This window comes from Sturnira hondurensis, unplaced genomic scaffold (assembly GCF_014824575.4).
Source record: "Sturnira hondurensis isolate 20B ecotype Veracruz unplaced genomic scaffold, ASM1482457v3 Scaffold0009719, whole genome shotgun sequence".
NCBI classification, from domain to species: Eukaryota; Metazoa; Chordata; class Mammalia; order Chiroptera; family Phyllostomidae; genus Sturnira; species Sturnira hondurensis.
The window spans coordinates 2,630,708-2,648,207 of NW_028082350.1; the positions used below are offsets into that span (position 1 = coordinate 2,630,708).

General features: G+C 39.5%; 1 protein-coding gene across 1 annotated transcript in view; it reads right to left on the minus strand.

Annotated features, from left to right (window-relative positions):
• The window catches only part of ARCN1 (archain 1 coat protein complex I subunit delta), a 29,569-nt gene that overhangs the window by 7,144 nt on the left and 4,925 nt on the right, over positions 1-17,500 (minus strand). Inside the window, exons 2-8 of the mRNA XM_037057450.1 lie at positions 12,122-12,385; positions 10,064-10,243; positions 9,717-9,922; positions 8,681-8,845; positions 4,879-5,044; positions 2,878-3,025; positions 2,480-2,588 (exon numbers count right to left, since the gene is read on the minus strand). Coding sequence (XP_036913345.1) covers positions 2,480-2,588; positions 2,878-3,025; positions 4,879-5,044; positions 8,681-8,845; positions 9,717-9,922; positions 10,064-10,243; positions 12,122-12,385 — 1,238 coding nt within the window. The remainder of the gene's footprint in view (positions 1-2,479; positions 2,589-2,877; positions 3,026-4,878; positions 5,045-8,680; positions 8,846-9,716; positions 9,923-10,063; positions 10,244-12,121; positions 12,386-17,500) is intronic.

A 17,500-nucleotide genomic window follows, 5' to 3' on the forward strand; every position in this document is an offset into this window, starting at 1 on the left:
ATGCAAACATGATGGGAGAAAGGGACACACAGTTGTCTGTAATCTGCAAAAGGACTAGTTAGAATCTGCAAAAGGACTAGTCAGTGTTTGCACACTGACAGGCAGTGTGACCTAATCCTATTCATTCTAAACTTACCATCTCTTACCACCTTTTAACTCACCAGTGACACGCAATGCTTAAAATAGGGGTAGGATAAATAATGTAGTCAAAGAAAACTTTAAGGGTGATACAACACAATTAACTCTTCCCTATCAACTTTATGGTCCCAGTTGTATGTATGTTCTTTTTGCCCTGTTCAAAATCTGATTCTGATTTCTGATTTTATCAGATTTAGACAGTAGGATAAAAAGTTGTCTAAATGTTCAAGTCTGGAGACTTATTGAAAAATTGAACTAAGACATAGGAAACCACCATCGCCACAATTATAGGGTAGACAGAGAGGCCTAAACACAGTCTAATAAAATAAGTCCTGACAAATCCACACCTGCTACCAATGCCCAAGACCTACAATGGTTCAAGGCAGCCACCTACTGTTCTGAAAGAAGAACCAGTTGTGAAGAATAGGATGGTTCCCAGTTAAAGGGGATACTGGTAATAAAGCCTATTTTTAAAAATGGAAATAAGAATGACTAAAATCAGACCTCGTATGTAAAGGCCTAAATTATCAAGAAAACACACTTAAAATTAGTTACATTTTCTCTGCAACAATAACGAAGCAGTATTAACAGTAAAGGTACACCAAAAATACACTTACTGGGTGTTCATGGGGTATGGGAGGCTTAAGAGGTAAAGGAGAAGAGATGCAATTCCTTGGTAAAGCAATAATAGTGTACACTCACTGGAAATGACAGTGAGGAGATAAACTTAAGGTAGAGAGTATTTCCAGATAAACCTAGAAAGCAGACCATTTAAACACACAAGGCCCTGGCTGGTGTGGCCCAGTGGCTTCAGCACTATTCTATGAACCAAAGGGTTGCCAGTTGGATTCCCAGGCAGGGCACATACCTAAGTTGTGGGCCAGATCCCTGGTTAGGGGTGTGTGGGAAGCAACCGGTAGATGTCTCTCTCACACATCAATGTTTTTCTCCCTCTCTTTCTCCCTTCCTTCCCCTCTCTCTAAAAATAAATAAATAAAACCTAAACACTCAAGAATAATTTTTGTGGGCAAGACACTTTTGTTAGCTTAAATTGTGGTGATGGTTTCACATATGTATACATGTCAAAACTCGAGAGAATATACAATTTAAAATATTTTATTTATTTATTTTTAGAGAGAGGGGAAGGGAGGGAGAAAGAGAGGGAGAGAAACATTGATGTGTGAGAAACACCAATCAGTTGCCTCTCACAGGTGCTCCCACTGGGGACCAAACCTGCAACCCAGGCATATGCCCTGACCAGAATCAAACCAGGACATCACCCAACCAACCGAGTCACACCAGTCAGGGAAAAAATTGTAAAACTTAAATGTTTACTGCACTGCATGTTAATCATACCTCAACAAAGCTGTGAGAAAATTTACTGAAACTAATGTAGATATCCTTTGTCAGAAAGAATCAGTAATTTCCTTAAAAACATTCTCATCTTTAGCTGAAAGTTTAGAGAGCAAAATGAAAAACTCATTCCAACAGACTCAATTTCTTGAAAGAGTTCAAAACAAAACAGAAAGTGAGCACTGGCTCCTCCTTCTGGAAACCTTCATTACTACCTGAACAAACTAAGGACCAACACCTGAAAATAGCTCTAGAACCTGTCGGTTTTTAAGTAAACTCCACACTCCTTTTGAAGTACAGCTCAATGGATTTTGATAAATGTATGTAATCTTGTAAGCACCATCACAATCAAGTCATAGAATACTTCCATCATCTCCAAAAGTTCCCTTGTGCCCCTTTGCAGTCAAATGCCTTCTTCTTTCTTTTAAGAGCCTGCCCTGAAATCGCTTCTAAAATCTCCACTTTAAAAGCCCTTAGGACAGAAGACCCCCTTGCTCTCTCAGGAGCGCCCCTGAGTTGCCCCCTGTACCCCACCGCTGCCCCAGGCATGGTACCTTCATCTTTCTCTCCTGAGCTCTAAGGGCCCTTCTTTTGCCTCTGCAACTTGTTTCCCGAGCCTAGTTCTTCTACAGCTCACTTCTAGCTCTGTGACTTTCTTTCTTTATTTTTTAAATTTAACTGTTGTTCAAGTAGTTTTCTTTTACTTCCATCTCAGCCCACCCCGCAAATGCCTTCTTCTAAAACAAAACAAAACAAAAGCCTCCTGATTTCTATCCCAAGAGTATTAAGAGTATTACTGTTTGTGAATGTCATATAAGTGAAATCACATAGCATGTAGCCTTTTGTAGCTGGCTTCTTTCACAACTGGTCTTTTTAAGAAGTATCATAGAATGAATAGCCAGTTAATTGCTGCTTCCAAAACAAGTTCCAAAAAACTAGGTCTCTAAACCCAATATATAAAAATGATTACATGGGGAACACCACTTACGGGAGTGGGATGGTAATAACCACATCATTCAGTTCTAAATTATCTTCTTGTAGTTCGTATTCTATGTTGACATCACAGCCATTTCCACTTTCTGAGGGCCAGCAATTAACTGAGGAGAAAGCAAAGCAAGCACTAGAACATTAGAAAAAGAGTAAAGTTAAGATGGCAAATCAAAGCTGACAGCTGTGCACCTTTACATCCTAATGTAAACTATCATAAATAACAATTTCAACTTAAAACTACTAAAAAATAAAGCTAATAATTAAAATACACAAAATGCAGGAGGTCATTTTCTCAAAAAGAATTCTGTTATGGCAATGAAGTATAAGAGTGTATAAGCCAAGGCTATTTCTAGTTCTCAGCAGACTATCTTAGTGGGATTGACCAAAAGCACTTACTTGTCAGTGGAATAAAAGATTCCTCTGTAGTTTGTAGTCTCCACTTTAGCACCCCTACATCACTGTTGACTGGAAATGACTTCTCTGGATTCTTCAAGCCAATCAGAGATTCTGCAGTAAAAAGTTTTTTATCTACATTCGGATGGGTCTGAAAAACAAACAAACAAACAAACAAAAACAGAAAGAAAGATTCTGAGGCTTAGTGTAAGACAGGAAATAAATTCCCTCTGGTCTTCCATGGCCCATAATCAAAACATCTCAAGTAGTAGGGTACCTAAAAAAATCCAATTCTTTTTTTTTTTTGAGGAAAGATTTTACTTCTTTGTTAAGACTTTTAAAATTTAAACTATTTAGCCCTGGCTGGTGTAGCTCAGTGGATTGAGTGGAATTGAGTATTGAGATACTGCCCTTCAGATACAGTGGCAGTAAGAGTAAATTTGGTTGTAACCAGTTTTTTTTAAAACTATTTTATTTTTGACTTTAGAGAGGGGGGAGGAGGGAAAAAGAGAGGGTGAAAAACATTGCTTGGTTGCCTTCTGTACACGCCCCAGGGGACCCCAACTGCAATCCAGGTAGGTGACTAGGAACTGAACCAGTGACCTTTCAGTTCCACAGGATGATGCCCTACCAGCTAAGCCATACCTTTAATAAAATAAAATACTTCCTGCCCTGGCTGATGTGGCTTAATGAGATGGGGTGTCATACCAGAAACCAAACAGTCGCCAGTTCAACACCCAGTTAGGGTACAGTTGGGGTTCAGGTCCAGGTTTCTAGTTGGGGGTGTGTGAGAGGCAACCGATCAATGTTTTTCTGGTACATCAATGTTTTCTCTCTCTTCCTCTCTCTCTCCTTTCCCCTCTATCTAAAAATAAATAAATAAAATATTTACAAAACTAAAAAAAAAACAAACTTCCTTATTAAGCTTAAAATCTTTGTTTTTTAAAAAACTGTATTTCCAGCAATGGATTCTTAAATGAATTCTTTTTAATCTTTACATAACAACAACAGATAGGTTACCTCTGCACCTTTATGAGTATAAAATCTAAATGACTTTTCATTCAATTCCCATATTTTAGCCCTGGCTGGTGTGGCTCAGTGGACTGAGCACCGACCGGCCTGTGAACCAAAAGGTCACCAGTTCAATTCCCAGTCAGGGCATATGTGTAGGTTGTGGGCCAGGTCCCCAGTGGAGGGTACACAAGAGGCAACCACACAATGATGTGTCTCTCCCTCTCTTTCTCTGAAAATAAATAAAAATCCTAAAAAAAAAGGCTATTTTACACAGCTGCTATCAAACCCTCTCACATGCCTTGAGAGATTTAATGCCTCAAGACATCCACTATATACAATAAATTAACTTATTTTCTATGCATCTAGAATAGCACTCGTTATACAACTTTAATAATTTCCTGTGTTCTGTGGTTTATATGAGGAACTCCAGTTGGGAGAACTGTTAGGTAGACAAACAAAAAGTCTTTTCCTCCCTCTCTCTCTTTCATTGTAAGAGTACATTTATTAAAGCTGGAGACAGTGAAACAAGAGCTCAGGATAGAAGAAGCAACAGAAGAGAGCCTAGGCGGGGCTGCTTTGGCTCACTGAAAAGTCAGAGAAGCCCTGGCTGGTGTGGTTCAGTGGCCTGAGCATGAATCAAAAGGTCACGGGTTCTATTCCTAGTCAGGGTACATGCCTGATTCAGGCCAGGTCCCCATTTGGGAGCGTGTGAGAGGCAACTGATCAATGTTTCCCTCACATATCAATGTTTCTCTCCCTCTCTTCCTAAAAATAATTAAATAAAACCTAAAAAAAGAAAAGTCTGAGAAAAAGGGGGCCTTGGGGACAGGATCAGGGAGTAAGCCCAGGATGAGCTGCCTTTTCCCACTGCTCCTTCGGTCATAAGTCTTGTGGAGATCCTTAGAGCTTAGGAGATTCACACCTGAGGGGGAAGAAAAACATGGGTGTGCTCCCAGGAGGGAGAGAGCACAAACAAAAATCTTTACACACCTGCAGCTGCACCCCTTTCTTATCTTCATTTTCCACGTGAAGACGAATGCGACTAAATTTATCATCTGAGATCCTCAGCATGATCATACCATGCAACTCCATATTCTGTAGCCCTCCGTCTCGGCCACAGGTCAGTGTAATTTTCTCCTCAACCTTCATATGCACACTGTAAAGAAAAAAATAATACATTTGTTTAGAAAGATAGAAACCTGAACTCCACTTCTCTAGGTGAGAAGTGGAGGTGATTACCCATCTAACTTTAAGATGCTGCTGCTATACAGGGTTGGCAAAAGTATGTTTACAGTTCTGAGAGTGTGTAAGTTTATTCTTATTATCACTTATTACTATATTATCTTCCATATAAACTGTGAACTTACTTTTGTTCCACTCTGTATCAAAATTTAAAGCATTATACTTTTTAATTCAGCAACTTTCATCCTACATATAAATTCTTACTCATGCAAACAATGTAGTAAGTTATCCACTAAAACACTGTTTATAATAGCAAAAGTTTGGAAACAATTTAAATGTTCATCGACAGAGTTGTGATTAAATAGATAAAGGTATTATATCCACAAAAATGAGTATTAGGCAATTGTAAAAAAAGTGAATGACAATTTAAAAACCCTTTATTTAAAAATAACTTCAAGTATTAAAAAATTAAAAGTATATCTATAATACATGTAGAGGGCTTTTAAAAAAATCCTCAACCAAGGACATACCTACTGATTTTTAATAAAATATTTTATTTATTTAAAGAGGGAGGGGAGGGAGAAAGAGGAGAGAAACATCAAAGTGTGAGAGAAACATCAGTGGGCTGCCTCTTACACTCCCCCAACCCAGGCATGTGCGCCCTGACAGGGAATGGAACCTATGACCCTTCAGTTCACAGGCTGGCAGTCAATCCACTCAGCACACGGGCTATGGCAACTGATTGCCTCTCGCAGGCCCCCAAACAACGGCCAGGCCTGCAACCCAGGCATGTGGCCAAAAAGGGAATTAAAGAGGTGACCTTTTGGTTTGCAGCACTGCATCCAACCCACTGACCCACAGGAGTCAGGGTTTCTTACTGATTTGAGAGAGAGAGAGAGAGAGAGAGAACAAACATCAATGTGAGAGAAATATTGATCAGTTGCCTTCCTTACATGTCCTGACTGGAGACCAAACCTGCGACCCTTTTTTTGGTGTAAAGGAAGATGATCCAACCAACTTAGCACCCAGCCAGGTCATGTCTAGCCCTTTTCCCACTATTAGCATTCTATCCCATTTGTTTTATCATTTGCATACTCTCTATCAATAGTATATATTTGATTTTTCCCCCAACAAACCATTTAGAGGCAGATAATGTACATCATGGCCTTTCCCCCTAAATACGGCAGAGTACATTTTGTAAGAATATGGATATTCTCTCACATAGCCATAGTACTGTTATTAACTTCAGAAATTTATATTGGTACAATACTGTTATTTAATCAACCATCCATATGCCAATCTTGACAGGTGACCTAATAATGTCTTTTGGGTAGTAGTGCAAGATTCAGTCTAGGGCCCTGGCTGGTGTAGCTCAGTGGATTGAGCACGGGAGTGCGAACCACACGATCGCAGTTCGATTCCCAGTCAGGGCACATGCCTGGGTTGCAGGCCAGTTCCCATCGGGGGACTTGCAAGAGGCAACCATACGTTGATGTTTCTCTCCTTCTCTTCCTTCCCTTCCCCTCTAAAGATAAATAAATAAAAAATCTAAAAAAAAAAGATTCCGTCTATGATAAGGCGTTACATTTAGATGTCATGTCTCTATAGCTTCAAATTAAGGAAATTCTTATCTCCAAAATAATCAAGTGAAAAAAGAACTAAAAATGTGTGTAGTATGTTACCATTTATGTGTAAAAAGGAGGAAAACAGGCTACATATAATATTTTTATTCATCTATATACAGACTATCCCCTCAGAAAGATACATCTACCCCCAGAAAAGAAAAGAAAAAAAAAAGAGAGAGAGAGAGAGAGAAAAAAAGAAAGAAACTAGTTAACACTAGTTGCCTCCGAAAAGAGAAATTGGCCTGGCTAGATGGAAGGAAAACTTCCACCTGGCTAGGTGGAAAGGAAAACTGTAATACCTTTGGAATTTTGTAGAATAAAAAATGCTGCTGCTATGGGCAATTATTAAGTATAGCCTATCCATATTCTTTACTAAAACTATTTTTAGCCCTGTCCGACGTGACTTAGTTGGTTGAGCATTGTCCTACAAAGCAAACGATTGCCCATTTGATTCCCGGTCAGGACACACACCTGGTTGCAGGCCAGGTCTCCACTTGGGGGCTTTGAGAGGCAACCAATTGATGGTTCTCTCTCATACTGATGTTTCTCCTCCTTTCTTTCTCCCTCCCTTCCCCTCTCTCTAAAAAAAAAAAATAAATAAGTATAATCTTTAAAACTATTTTTAGGGGGGTGAACTGCCAAGGCTAAAAAGAATATTCTGATATCCAACTTTGTTCTCTGTTCCCACCTCCGTTCCCAGAAAAAGAAGCAAGAACTCAAGATCACAAAAGAGTGTATCTTAAGACAACACATTCCCAGTCAGGGCACATGCCTGGGTTGCAGGCCAGTTCCCAGCAGGGGACACACAAGAGGCAACCATACACTAATATTTCTCTCCCTCTCCCCTTCCCTTCCCCTCTATTTATTTTATGATAAATAAAATCTTAAAAAAAGAAAAAGACAACAGAGTCCTATTTACCTTCACAAGTGTTTGCTCCATGCTAAAGAAGTATTTCATCATTTAGGAAAGAGTCTCAAGTCCTCTCTAAAATGTGATGGTCTCTAACATCTTTTAAAAAAAATATCTTATTATTTTTAGACAGAAGGGAAATGAGGGAGAAAGAGAGGGAGAGGAACATCAATGTGCGGATGCCTCTCATGTGTCCCCTACTGGGGACCTGGCCTGCAACCCAGTCATGTGCCCCGACTGGGAATTGAACCAGCAACCTCTTGCTTCACAGGCCCGTGCTCAATCCACTGAGCCACACCAGTCAGGGCTCTGACATCTTTCTAAAACAGTGTCAAGCCTCTGTTTCACTCAAAGCAAACATTAGGAGCTTTAGTGATTGAAAAGACTGATCCCTATGTAATCCTGCCCATTTCATATAGAACAGAACATACAAAATACTTTTATGTACACCTGATACAGGTATCCTCCCAGACTCATTTTTCATTTGTCCTCAAAACCATCAGCAACAGTAACTCTGGGTTTCAAGACAAGAAATCTGAGTCATATATGTGAACTTGATACCTATCACTTAAAAATGTTACCAACCAGTACCACAGTCTTGAGATAAGAAATCAAAATATTCTACACTGGGTTCAACTACTTAAAAGGCAAAAGATAATATGTAAATTTGCTGTTAAAGATATTTATAAATTTTGCATTAAAGAGAGGTTCTCCAGAAACTGTAATCAGAAAAAGACGGGCCAAAATACAGTATAAGGGTCATCACAGCATTAGCCCTCTAATTCAGGTCCATTTTAAGAGACAAGGCAAACACTAGGCATGCAAATAAAATTATTTTTTTAATTTACTAAAGCACTTACTAAAAGGTAAGTCCTAAACCTCACTGAAAATACATGGCTAAGAGCCCTAATTATTTTTAAAGTAAAAAAGAAAGACCTCACATTAATGACCTAGAATATACCCTAAGTCTTTTAAATCTGGAAAAATTAAAATACACAAAAAGAATTTATAGTGGGATGAAATAAAATTTTTAAACATTATGTGGTCTGTACTTACAGAAAAGGTTACTACTTACCTTTCCATGTGAATGGGTGGAACATGCACTTTGGTTGCTTCAGACATACGCTTGCCCATACTGGAGGATATAATAGTTTCACCTTCAGATTTCAATTTGTCCACAAAATTATCTACTTCCTTTCCTTTGGCTCCAAGTTTCAAAGCCTTGCTGGGGCCTGAAGGTCTAAGTGGAAGAATACAAATCAGGAAAAAATACATGATTTAAAAATAAAACCTAAAAACACATTAAATAACTCTGTATCTTAGAAGCTTTCTCTGAAGCCGTTCAAGAGGAATGTGAAGAACTCAATAGTCTCAGTGTTTGCACTAGACTATTCCCTGCCCAAATTGGTATCTGAGTCACTATTAACATGTAAGCTTCAAGTACCCAAAGATCAAAGCTATACTTTTGTAAGCATGCATGATCTGATGAAAACTTTGTATTTTCCATCCAGATAAATACACCTTCTATAGGCCCTGGCTGGTATAGCTCAGTGGATTGAGCACGGGCCTGTGAACCACACAATTGCGGTTTGATTCCCAGTCAGGGCATATGCCTGGGTTGCAGGTCAGTTCCCAGCAGGGGACTCACGAGAGGCAACCATACACTGATACTTCTCTCCTTCCCTTCCCCTCTAAAGATGAATAAATAAAATCTTAAAAAAAACACCTTCTACAAACTTCTGTATACAAACTTCTACACATAATTTCATTCAGTCACAAATTCTCCTTGAAATCCATTCATGAACACCAGATCAAAAATCCATGTTCCAAGAACAGTTAAATTTCACTCCTATCCCAAAAGAGAGCAACTCTCATAGATAATTTGGATCACGGTATGATTTATAAAAGAACTCTCTTATACACAAAAGGGAAAACACCACATTCAGATTTCTCCTTTATCTCTATATAATATAGCCAAACTCAATATTATATCTTACTTCACCAAGTCACTCATTATTTACTGCTTGCCCCCAAATCAGACATCACTCCAAAAAGACACATATAGCCTTTGTCTACCTCTCTAGGGTTGCTGGTAATATACTGGACTATACCTGGCTGACGTAGGTGCCACTTTTGGTTTATCAGTTTCAATGATGGTCTCTGTAATCATAGCAGCTGTGCTGCCTCCAGAGACTGTGGAACTTCCAAATCCTCCAAATCCTGGTGCTTTTTTGCCCTGTCTCTCTGCATCTCTTCGGGCCTGTTGTAATTCCTTTGCTTTACGCCGCATTTCAGCCTTGGCTTCACGTTCTTGAGTCTATGAAAGGAGACATACATACATAGATGTATATATGGCTTTGAGTATAGTCTACACTAGCAAATAAAACAGGATAATCGGATAAGTGACACCTAAAAGAAAAACATACAATCGAGTAGTCCCAGAGAAGAAACTATTTACCTCTCTGACTGCTCTGAACACCTTCTCCTCATGAGAATCCATTTCTGTGAAGGTTCTGATCTGTGCCAGATTAACATTCTCCCGGTATCCCAGGGCAACAATTTCATCAAAAGCAAAAATCAAATCAAAACAGTGATCAGATATTTCATTCTCTTCTAAGGCTCGGCAATATTCAGGGATCTAATCATGGACAGCAATGGAAAAGAAAGATTCATCAGCAGTTATATGTTTCAAGTCTTATCCTTTAAAGTACACAAATTTCAATAAGCCTGAATCCCTTTATTAGCTCCTTTTACTCTATTTTAAGCAAGACTCTGGTATAAAATCTTTGCTGTATGTCTATATCAATAAGCCTTTTCTTTTGTGCTTCAAAAAGTTCTTTCAGCCCTGGCTGGTGTGACTCAGTGGACTGAGTACCAGCCTTCAAACCAAAAGGTCACCGGTTTGACTCCCAGTTAGGGCACATGCCTGGGTTGCAGGCCAGGTCCCCAGTAGGATGCATATGCAAGGCAACCACACACTGATGTTTCTCTGCCTCTCTTTCTTCTTCCCTTCCCCTCTCTCTAAAAGTAAATAATTAAACTATTTTTAAAAAAGCTTCTACAGCTACTAAAAAACTTGCATTTACAAAATACTTTTTTACTATTTTATTTATTTATTTTTAGAGAGAGAAGAGAGGGAGAAAGAGAGGGAAAGAAACATCAACATGTGGTTGCTACTCACAAGCTCCCCACTGTGGACCTGGCCTGCAACCCAGGCAGGTACTCTGACTGGGAATCGAACTGGCGACCTTTGGCTTGCAGCCTGTGCTCAATCCACTGAGCTATACCAGCCAGGACTACAAACAGTTGATACACTGTAACTATTCCTCTGTATTATACAACAAGGGAGATAGGGACCACTGATAAGACATAATATATGACATTAATCAGACTTGGCTTCTTTCTTTGCCACTTCATTGGAGGCTGTGCTCTCTTCATTCTCAGTTTCTGTTTTCTGCATGTAGATCTTCTTTAGGTTTAGTCACTTCAGCCTATTTTCCCCTTGCTCTCCCTTCCCTTTCCACCTGCATTTTTTCCTAAAAATTTTATTTATTTTCAGAGACGGGAAGGGAGAGAAACTTCAATGTATGGTTGCCTCTCATGCGCCCCCTACTGGGGACCTGGTCCACAACCCAGGCACGTGCCCTGACTGGGAATCAAACCAGCCACCCTTTGATTCCCCAGGCTGGCGCTCAGTCCACTGAGTCACACCAGCCAGGGATGTCTGCACTTTTTTTGGCTGCAGATTTATCCTATCCTGCTGCTTTTTTTGGCTCGTTTCCACTTTTGCAGGATCAAGTTTAGCTGACAACCTCGCTGATCATCTCAGGTTCTTTCTTCATCAATCCCTAAGTGGAGCTGACCTTCCTCTTGAGCACCAGGCAAGTGGAGAGCCTTAGCTGAATCTGGGCTGCCTGGCTGCTGCCCCTTAAATCTTTAGATCTAAAGTACATTATACAAGAATGCAGCTAAACAAGTGTCAGAACCACAAAGGCAGATTAAAGTAACCACTTAAGAACTAGGAAAGAAAAGGGCAGTTCTCATATTCCCTTTTGGGAAACTCATAGCCTAAGAGGACACCCAGCAAACTTTTTTTTTTTTTTTAACTAAAAAAGAATGCCCTGGCTAATGTGGCCCAATAGATGAGTGCCAGCCTGTAAACCGAAAGGTCACTGATTCGATTCCCAATCAGGGCACATGCCTGGGTTGTGGGCCAGGTCACCTGTGAAGGGGCGTGTGAGAGGCAACCAATCAACTGATTAATTGATGTTTCTCTCTCACATCAATTTTTCTCCCCCTCTTTCACCCTCCCTTCCCCTCTCTCTAAAAATAAATTTAAAAATCTTTTTTAAAACTTTAAAAAATTAATAAAGAGTTGTAGCAGCAATTTGCTGCTATGGGGGTGAGGAAGCATGGAACACACAAACTGGTAAGTATCAGCTGTTTTGGGTAAAAATAGTTTCACACAAAACTTAAAGCAAAAGACTGTAACCTATTATTACAGAAGGACTCTTACCACTCTTGAGAAAAGCCTTAGAGTCTCCAGATCTTCTAAGATGTTGCTGTTTTTGGTAGTGATCAGTACCATGTATAATTTCTCCATAGGCTGGTAGACATATCTTACACTCTCTGTTTCAACAAATGTATGTTGTTTTCCAGTGTTCATGAGCTTTGGAAAAGCTGCTAATAAGCCCTCGATCCGAGTTCGGGTCATCTCCACAAACTGTCGAGAAACAATAGCCTTTCCTGCTTTTGTACAGACTGCTGCTGCCAACAGCACCTGCCAGGAACATATATGTAAATAAGTACAAATTAATTATTTCATCATATCTGTTTTCTCAACATTCTCATATCTACCATAGAATGACATATTTTCCTTTCAGAATCAAAAAAGAAATCCTTGTGTGAGGATACATTTCATGACAAGAGAGAGACAGACAGACAGACAGACAGAGAGACAGAGACACAGACACCGATGTGAGAGAAAACAGCAAACAGTTGTCTCCCGTACACATGCCGCCCAGGACCAAATCTGCAACCTAGATATGTGCCCTGACTGGGAACTGAACCGGTGACCTTTCTGGTGCACAGGACACTCCAAGCAACTGAAAATGACTTTCAAACTCTATTTCATGCTTCTCTTAATTATATAGTATACAATTCGTAAGACAAAACTAAAGTAGTGAAAAATGAAGCTATTATTCCTGTTTCAATAACATACCTAAAGAAAACTTAGTGAAGAAATAATTGTTTCCAAATTTCTATATGCATTACTAATGGGCCTCCTGTGACTCAGAACTGGGTTGCTCTGTGCTTTGGTGGGCTCATAAAGATGAGTTTTAACTTTTTCTAAGAACAGAGATTTCTATAGCCAAAACTGAGGTCTGATCACACAGATTAATGTGTGCAAAACACCAACTTTCGCTTTCGTTTTTACCTAGAACATGGAACCAATTTGAGAGTTTAAATTTATCCTCTGCTCTTTGATTAACTTTCCCATCCCACTGTAGCTTACCCTCCACATATATAAACAATCTGTAAAATGAAAAACTAAATGACTCAATGTTTCACACAGGTTTTGACACTGGGCAATGATCAACAGCCTTTTTTGAGAGTCTGGCATTTCATTAAAAAAGCCAAAACTCCAAAGGAAGATGAGGAGACTTCTAATGCCATTATAGTAGAGTGAGAAAATTAAATACAACCTTAACAGTCTTTTCAGTGAGGGAACCCAAGAATCCACAAGAATTAACACATTTTGGAAGAAGCCTTTAAGGCTAGGATATACCCACTAAAACGTTAACATCCTACTGATGAGGCTTTTCAGCTTTACAGAAACCTGTCTCATACAAGTGAGGAGCCTGAAGAAAAAACAAGTTAGTTATTCAAATAAATATTCTTTTAAGTTCAATACATCAATATAGTTTTATAATAATCAAAGGAGAATACAATATACTAATCCATCAATTAGGGTATCTGGGAAATAATTACCATCATGCTTATTTCCAAGCAACTAGGTAAAAACAATTTATACTGGAAAAGTGGTATTTATATCTTGTATAAATAATTTCCCTCTATTGCACAGATTTTTAAAAAGATTAAAAAAAATTATTTTACTTTAGAGAGAACGGGAAGGAGAGAGGGAGAGAAATATCAATGCATGGTTGCCCCTCGTGCATCCCCTCCTGGGACCTGGCCCACAGCTCAGGCATGTGCCCTGACTAAAAATCGAACCACAATCCTCTGGTTTGCAGGCCCGTGCTCAATATACTGAGCTACACCAGCCGGGGCAAATTTTTATTTTTGTTGGTTTACCTCCAAAGAACAAGGGGCATATTTTCTCAGGTGAAAAAGAGATAATGCTATTAACTGCTCTATTTCCCAAATAACAACTGCAGAGTTTAGAAAGAAGTAGATTTAAGGAAGTAATATTATGCAATTTTGTTTATGTTTCCAATTCTATCAAGGCTACATTGAAACTTAATTTCCCATCCTAAAGTTCATTTTATGTTGTATCAAATTAAATTAAAAAAGTAGCCCTAAATCTTTAATATGAAATATTTTTAGGAAGAATCTTGTTTTGTATATTAAAAAGCTAGAAAATATTCCAGACAGAGAGAGAAATACAGCATCAGAGTTACCAGTTGATTAGGAATGGCAAAAGGCTAGCTTAAAAGTCCCAAAACGGTTATTTTCCCAAAATATTTATAGTTGTCTAAACTACATAGCTTTGTACTTAAGAAATGTGTCTTTTCCTGGCTGGTGTAGCTCAGTGGATTGAGCGCGGGCCTGAGAACCAAAGCATTGCTGGTTCAATTCCCAGTCAGGGCACATGCCTGAGTTGTGGGCCAGGTCCCCAGTGGGGGCACATGAGAGGCAAGCACACACTGATCATGCTTATTTCCAAGCAACTAGGAAATAACACTGATGTTTCTTTCTTTCTCCCTTCCTTCCCCCTCTCTAAAATAAACAAATAAATGTCATTTTTATAATTATGGTGACAAATGTTAACTAGACTTGTTGGGATTATTTCCCAATATATGCAAATATTGAACCATTAGGTCGCACAACTGAAACTAATGTTATATGTTAGTTATACCTCAACGGGGAAAAAAAAGAAGCCTAGTAGGAATATGTAGGCAGACTGTCAAGTAATGTGTTATGGGAATTCAGAGAAGGAAGAGAAAAGGGATGACTTGGTAGAAGAGCATTTAAATTATGCTTTGATGAATCGGGGGATGTGAGTAAGTAAAGATGCAGAAATAGCACATAAGATAGTAGATCCCAAGCAGGAAAAATCTGAGACTCTCTTTGGGTCATTCTATTACCCAGATACATGCAAAGTAAGGTTCCCAAAGTAGAACCAAAGTGCCCCACACTAAGTGTAGATTTAAACACCTAAGACACAACACACCACAATTACAGGTTCCACAAAGCTGACAGTTTTCTATCCACTGTGTTATACACATTAATGAATACACGTTAACACGGCTGGAAGGTATGGTTGGAAGGTATGGTCACCTCTAAACACAATAAATTTAACCTATCCAAAAATAATATTCATCTTCTTAAATGCTTTGAAGTAATAAAGGCTCTCTTCACATAAATGTTTATTGATATTTAACAATGATTAAATAGAAACTTCTGGCCAAGATGGAGGAGTAGACAGATACGCTGTGCCTCCTTGCACAACCATAAAAGGACAACAATTTAAAAACAAAAAACAACCACAACCAACAGAAAATCAAACTGTATGGAAGCCTGACAACCAAGGAGTAATAGAAAACACACTCATCCAGACCAGTAGGAGGAATAGAGACAGGCAGCCAGGAAAGAGAGGACTCTCAGCAAGGTGGCAGCTGGCGGACCTGGCAAGGCAGCAGACTGTAGAACTGGGCACACAAGGCAGCAGCTGGAGACAGGTGGTCCCACATTCTCGTGCAGATAAAGCAGGTGAAACAAAGAGAGAGTGGGATAGACTGCACAACCCAGGGTCCCAGCACTGGGAAATAAAGCCTCAAACCACTGACTGAAAACACCTGTGGGGAGTCCCACAGGGTCCTAGAACATACACAAACCCACCCACACAGGAATCAGCACCAGAAAATCCCAATTTGCTTGTGGGAACTGGGAGAAGTGACTGAAATCCAGCAGAGAGAGGAGCAAGCACCACTGGTACCTCTCGGACCCCTTCCCCACATACAGCATCAAAACCTAGCCACTTGGGTTACCCTGCCCAGGTAAACACCTAAGGCTCTGCCCCTCCCTATGTAACATGAGAGTCAAGACATAAATAATAATGGCCAAAAGGAAAGAACAGGTCATAGCTCCAGAAACAATACAACTAAGTAACAAAGAGGTAGCCAACCTATCAGATGCACAATTCAAAACACTGGTAATCAGGATGCTCACAAAATTGGTTGAATTTGGTCACAAATTAAATGAAAAAAATGAAGGCTACACTAAGTGAAATGAAGGAAAAAGCATCGGGAATAGTGATGGGAAGGAAAACTGGGACTCAAATCAATGGAGTGGTCCAGAAGGAAGAAAGAAACATCCAGTCAGAAAAAATGAAGAAACAAGAATTCAAAAAAATGAGGAGAGGCTTACAAACCTCCAGGACATCTTTAAATGTTCCAATATCTGAATTATAGGGGTACCAGAAGGAGAAGAGGAAGAGCAACAGGTGGAAAAGTCATTTGATCAAATAATAAAGGAGAACTTCCCCAATCTGGCAAAGGAAATAGACTTCCAGGAAGTTCACAGAGTCCCAAAGAAGTTGGACCCGAGGAGGAACACACCAAGGCACATCATAATTACCTTACCCAAGATTAAAATGAAGGAGAGAATTCTAGAAACAGCAAGAGAGAAGGAGACAGTCACCTACAAAGGAGTTCCTATCAGACTGTCAGCTGATTTCTCAAAAGAGACCTTACAAGCAAGAAGGGGCTGGACAGAAATATTCCAAGTCATAAAATCCAAAGACCTACAGCCAAGATTGCTCTTTCCTGCAAAGTTTTCATTTAGAATGGAAGGGCAGATAAAGTGCTTCTCCGATAAGGTCAAATTCAAGGAGTTCATCATCACCAAGCTCTTATTATATGAAATGTTAAAGGGACTTATCTAAGAAAAAGAAGAAGATAAAAAATATAAACAGTGAAAGGACAGCAAACTCACAATTATTAACAACCACACCTAAAACAAAAGCAAACTAAGAGGACAGCTAGATGGGGAGCGGAAACATAGAAATGGAGATCACATGGAGGGTTAGCAATAGGGGAGTGGGAGGAGGAGAAGGGGGGAGAAGGTACAGAGAAAAAGTAGCATAGATGGTTAAGTAGAAAATAAACAGGGGGGAGGGCAGGAATACTATGGGAAATACAGAATCTAAAGAACTTGTGACACATGGACATGAACAAAAGGGGGGGACGGTGGAGGAGGGGTGTGCAGGGTGGAGGGACGTGAAGGGGAGAATGGGACAACTGTATTGGCATAATCAATAAAATATATTTAAGCCCTGAAAAAAAAAGAAATGGAGATCACACGGAGGGTTATCAACAGGGGAGTGGGAGGAAGAGAGAGGGGGAGAAGGTACAGAGAATAAGTAGCATAAATGGTAGGTAGAAAATAGACAGGGGGGGGGAGTAAGAATAGTATGGGAAATGTAGAAGCCAAGGAACTTGTATGTATGACACATGGACATGAACTAAAGGCGGGGGGGGGGAGGAGGGATGTGGTTGGGAGGGGATGTGCAGGGTAGAGGGGAGTGAAGGAGAAAAATGGGACAACTGCAACAACATAATCAATAAAATATATTTTAAAAAGCAATGATTAAATATAAATACAGTATACAGTATAAAAATATATAGCCCATACTAAAAGGCAAACTGATTTT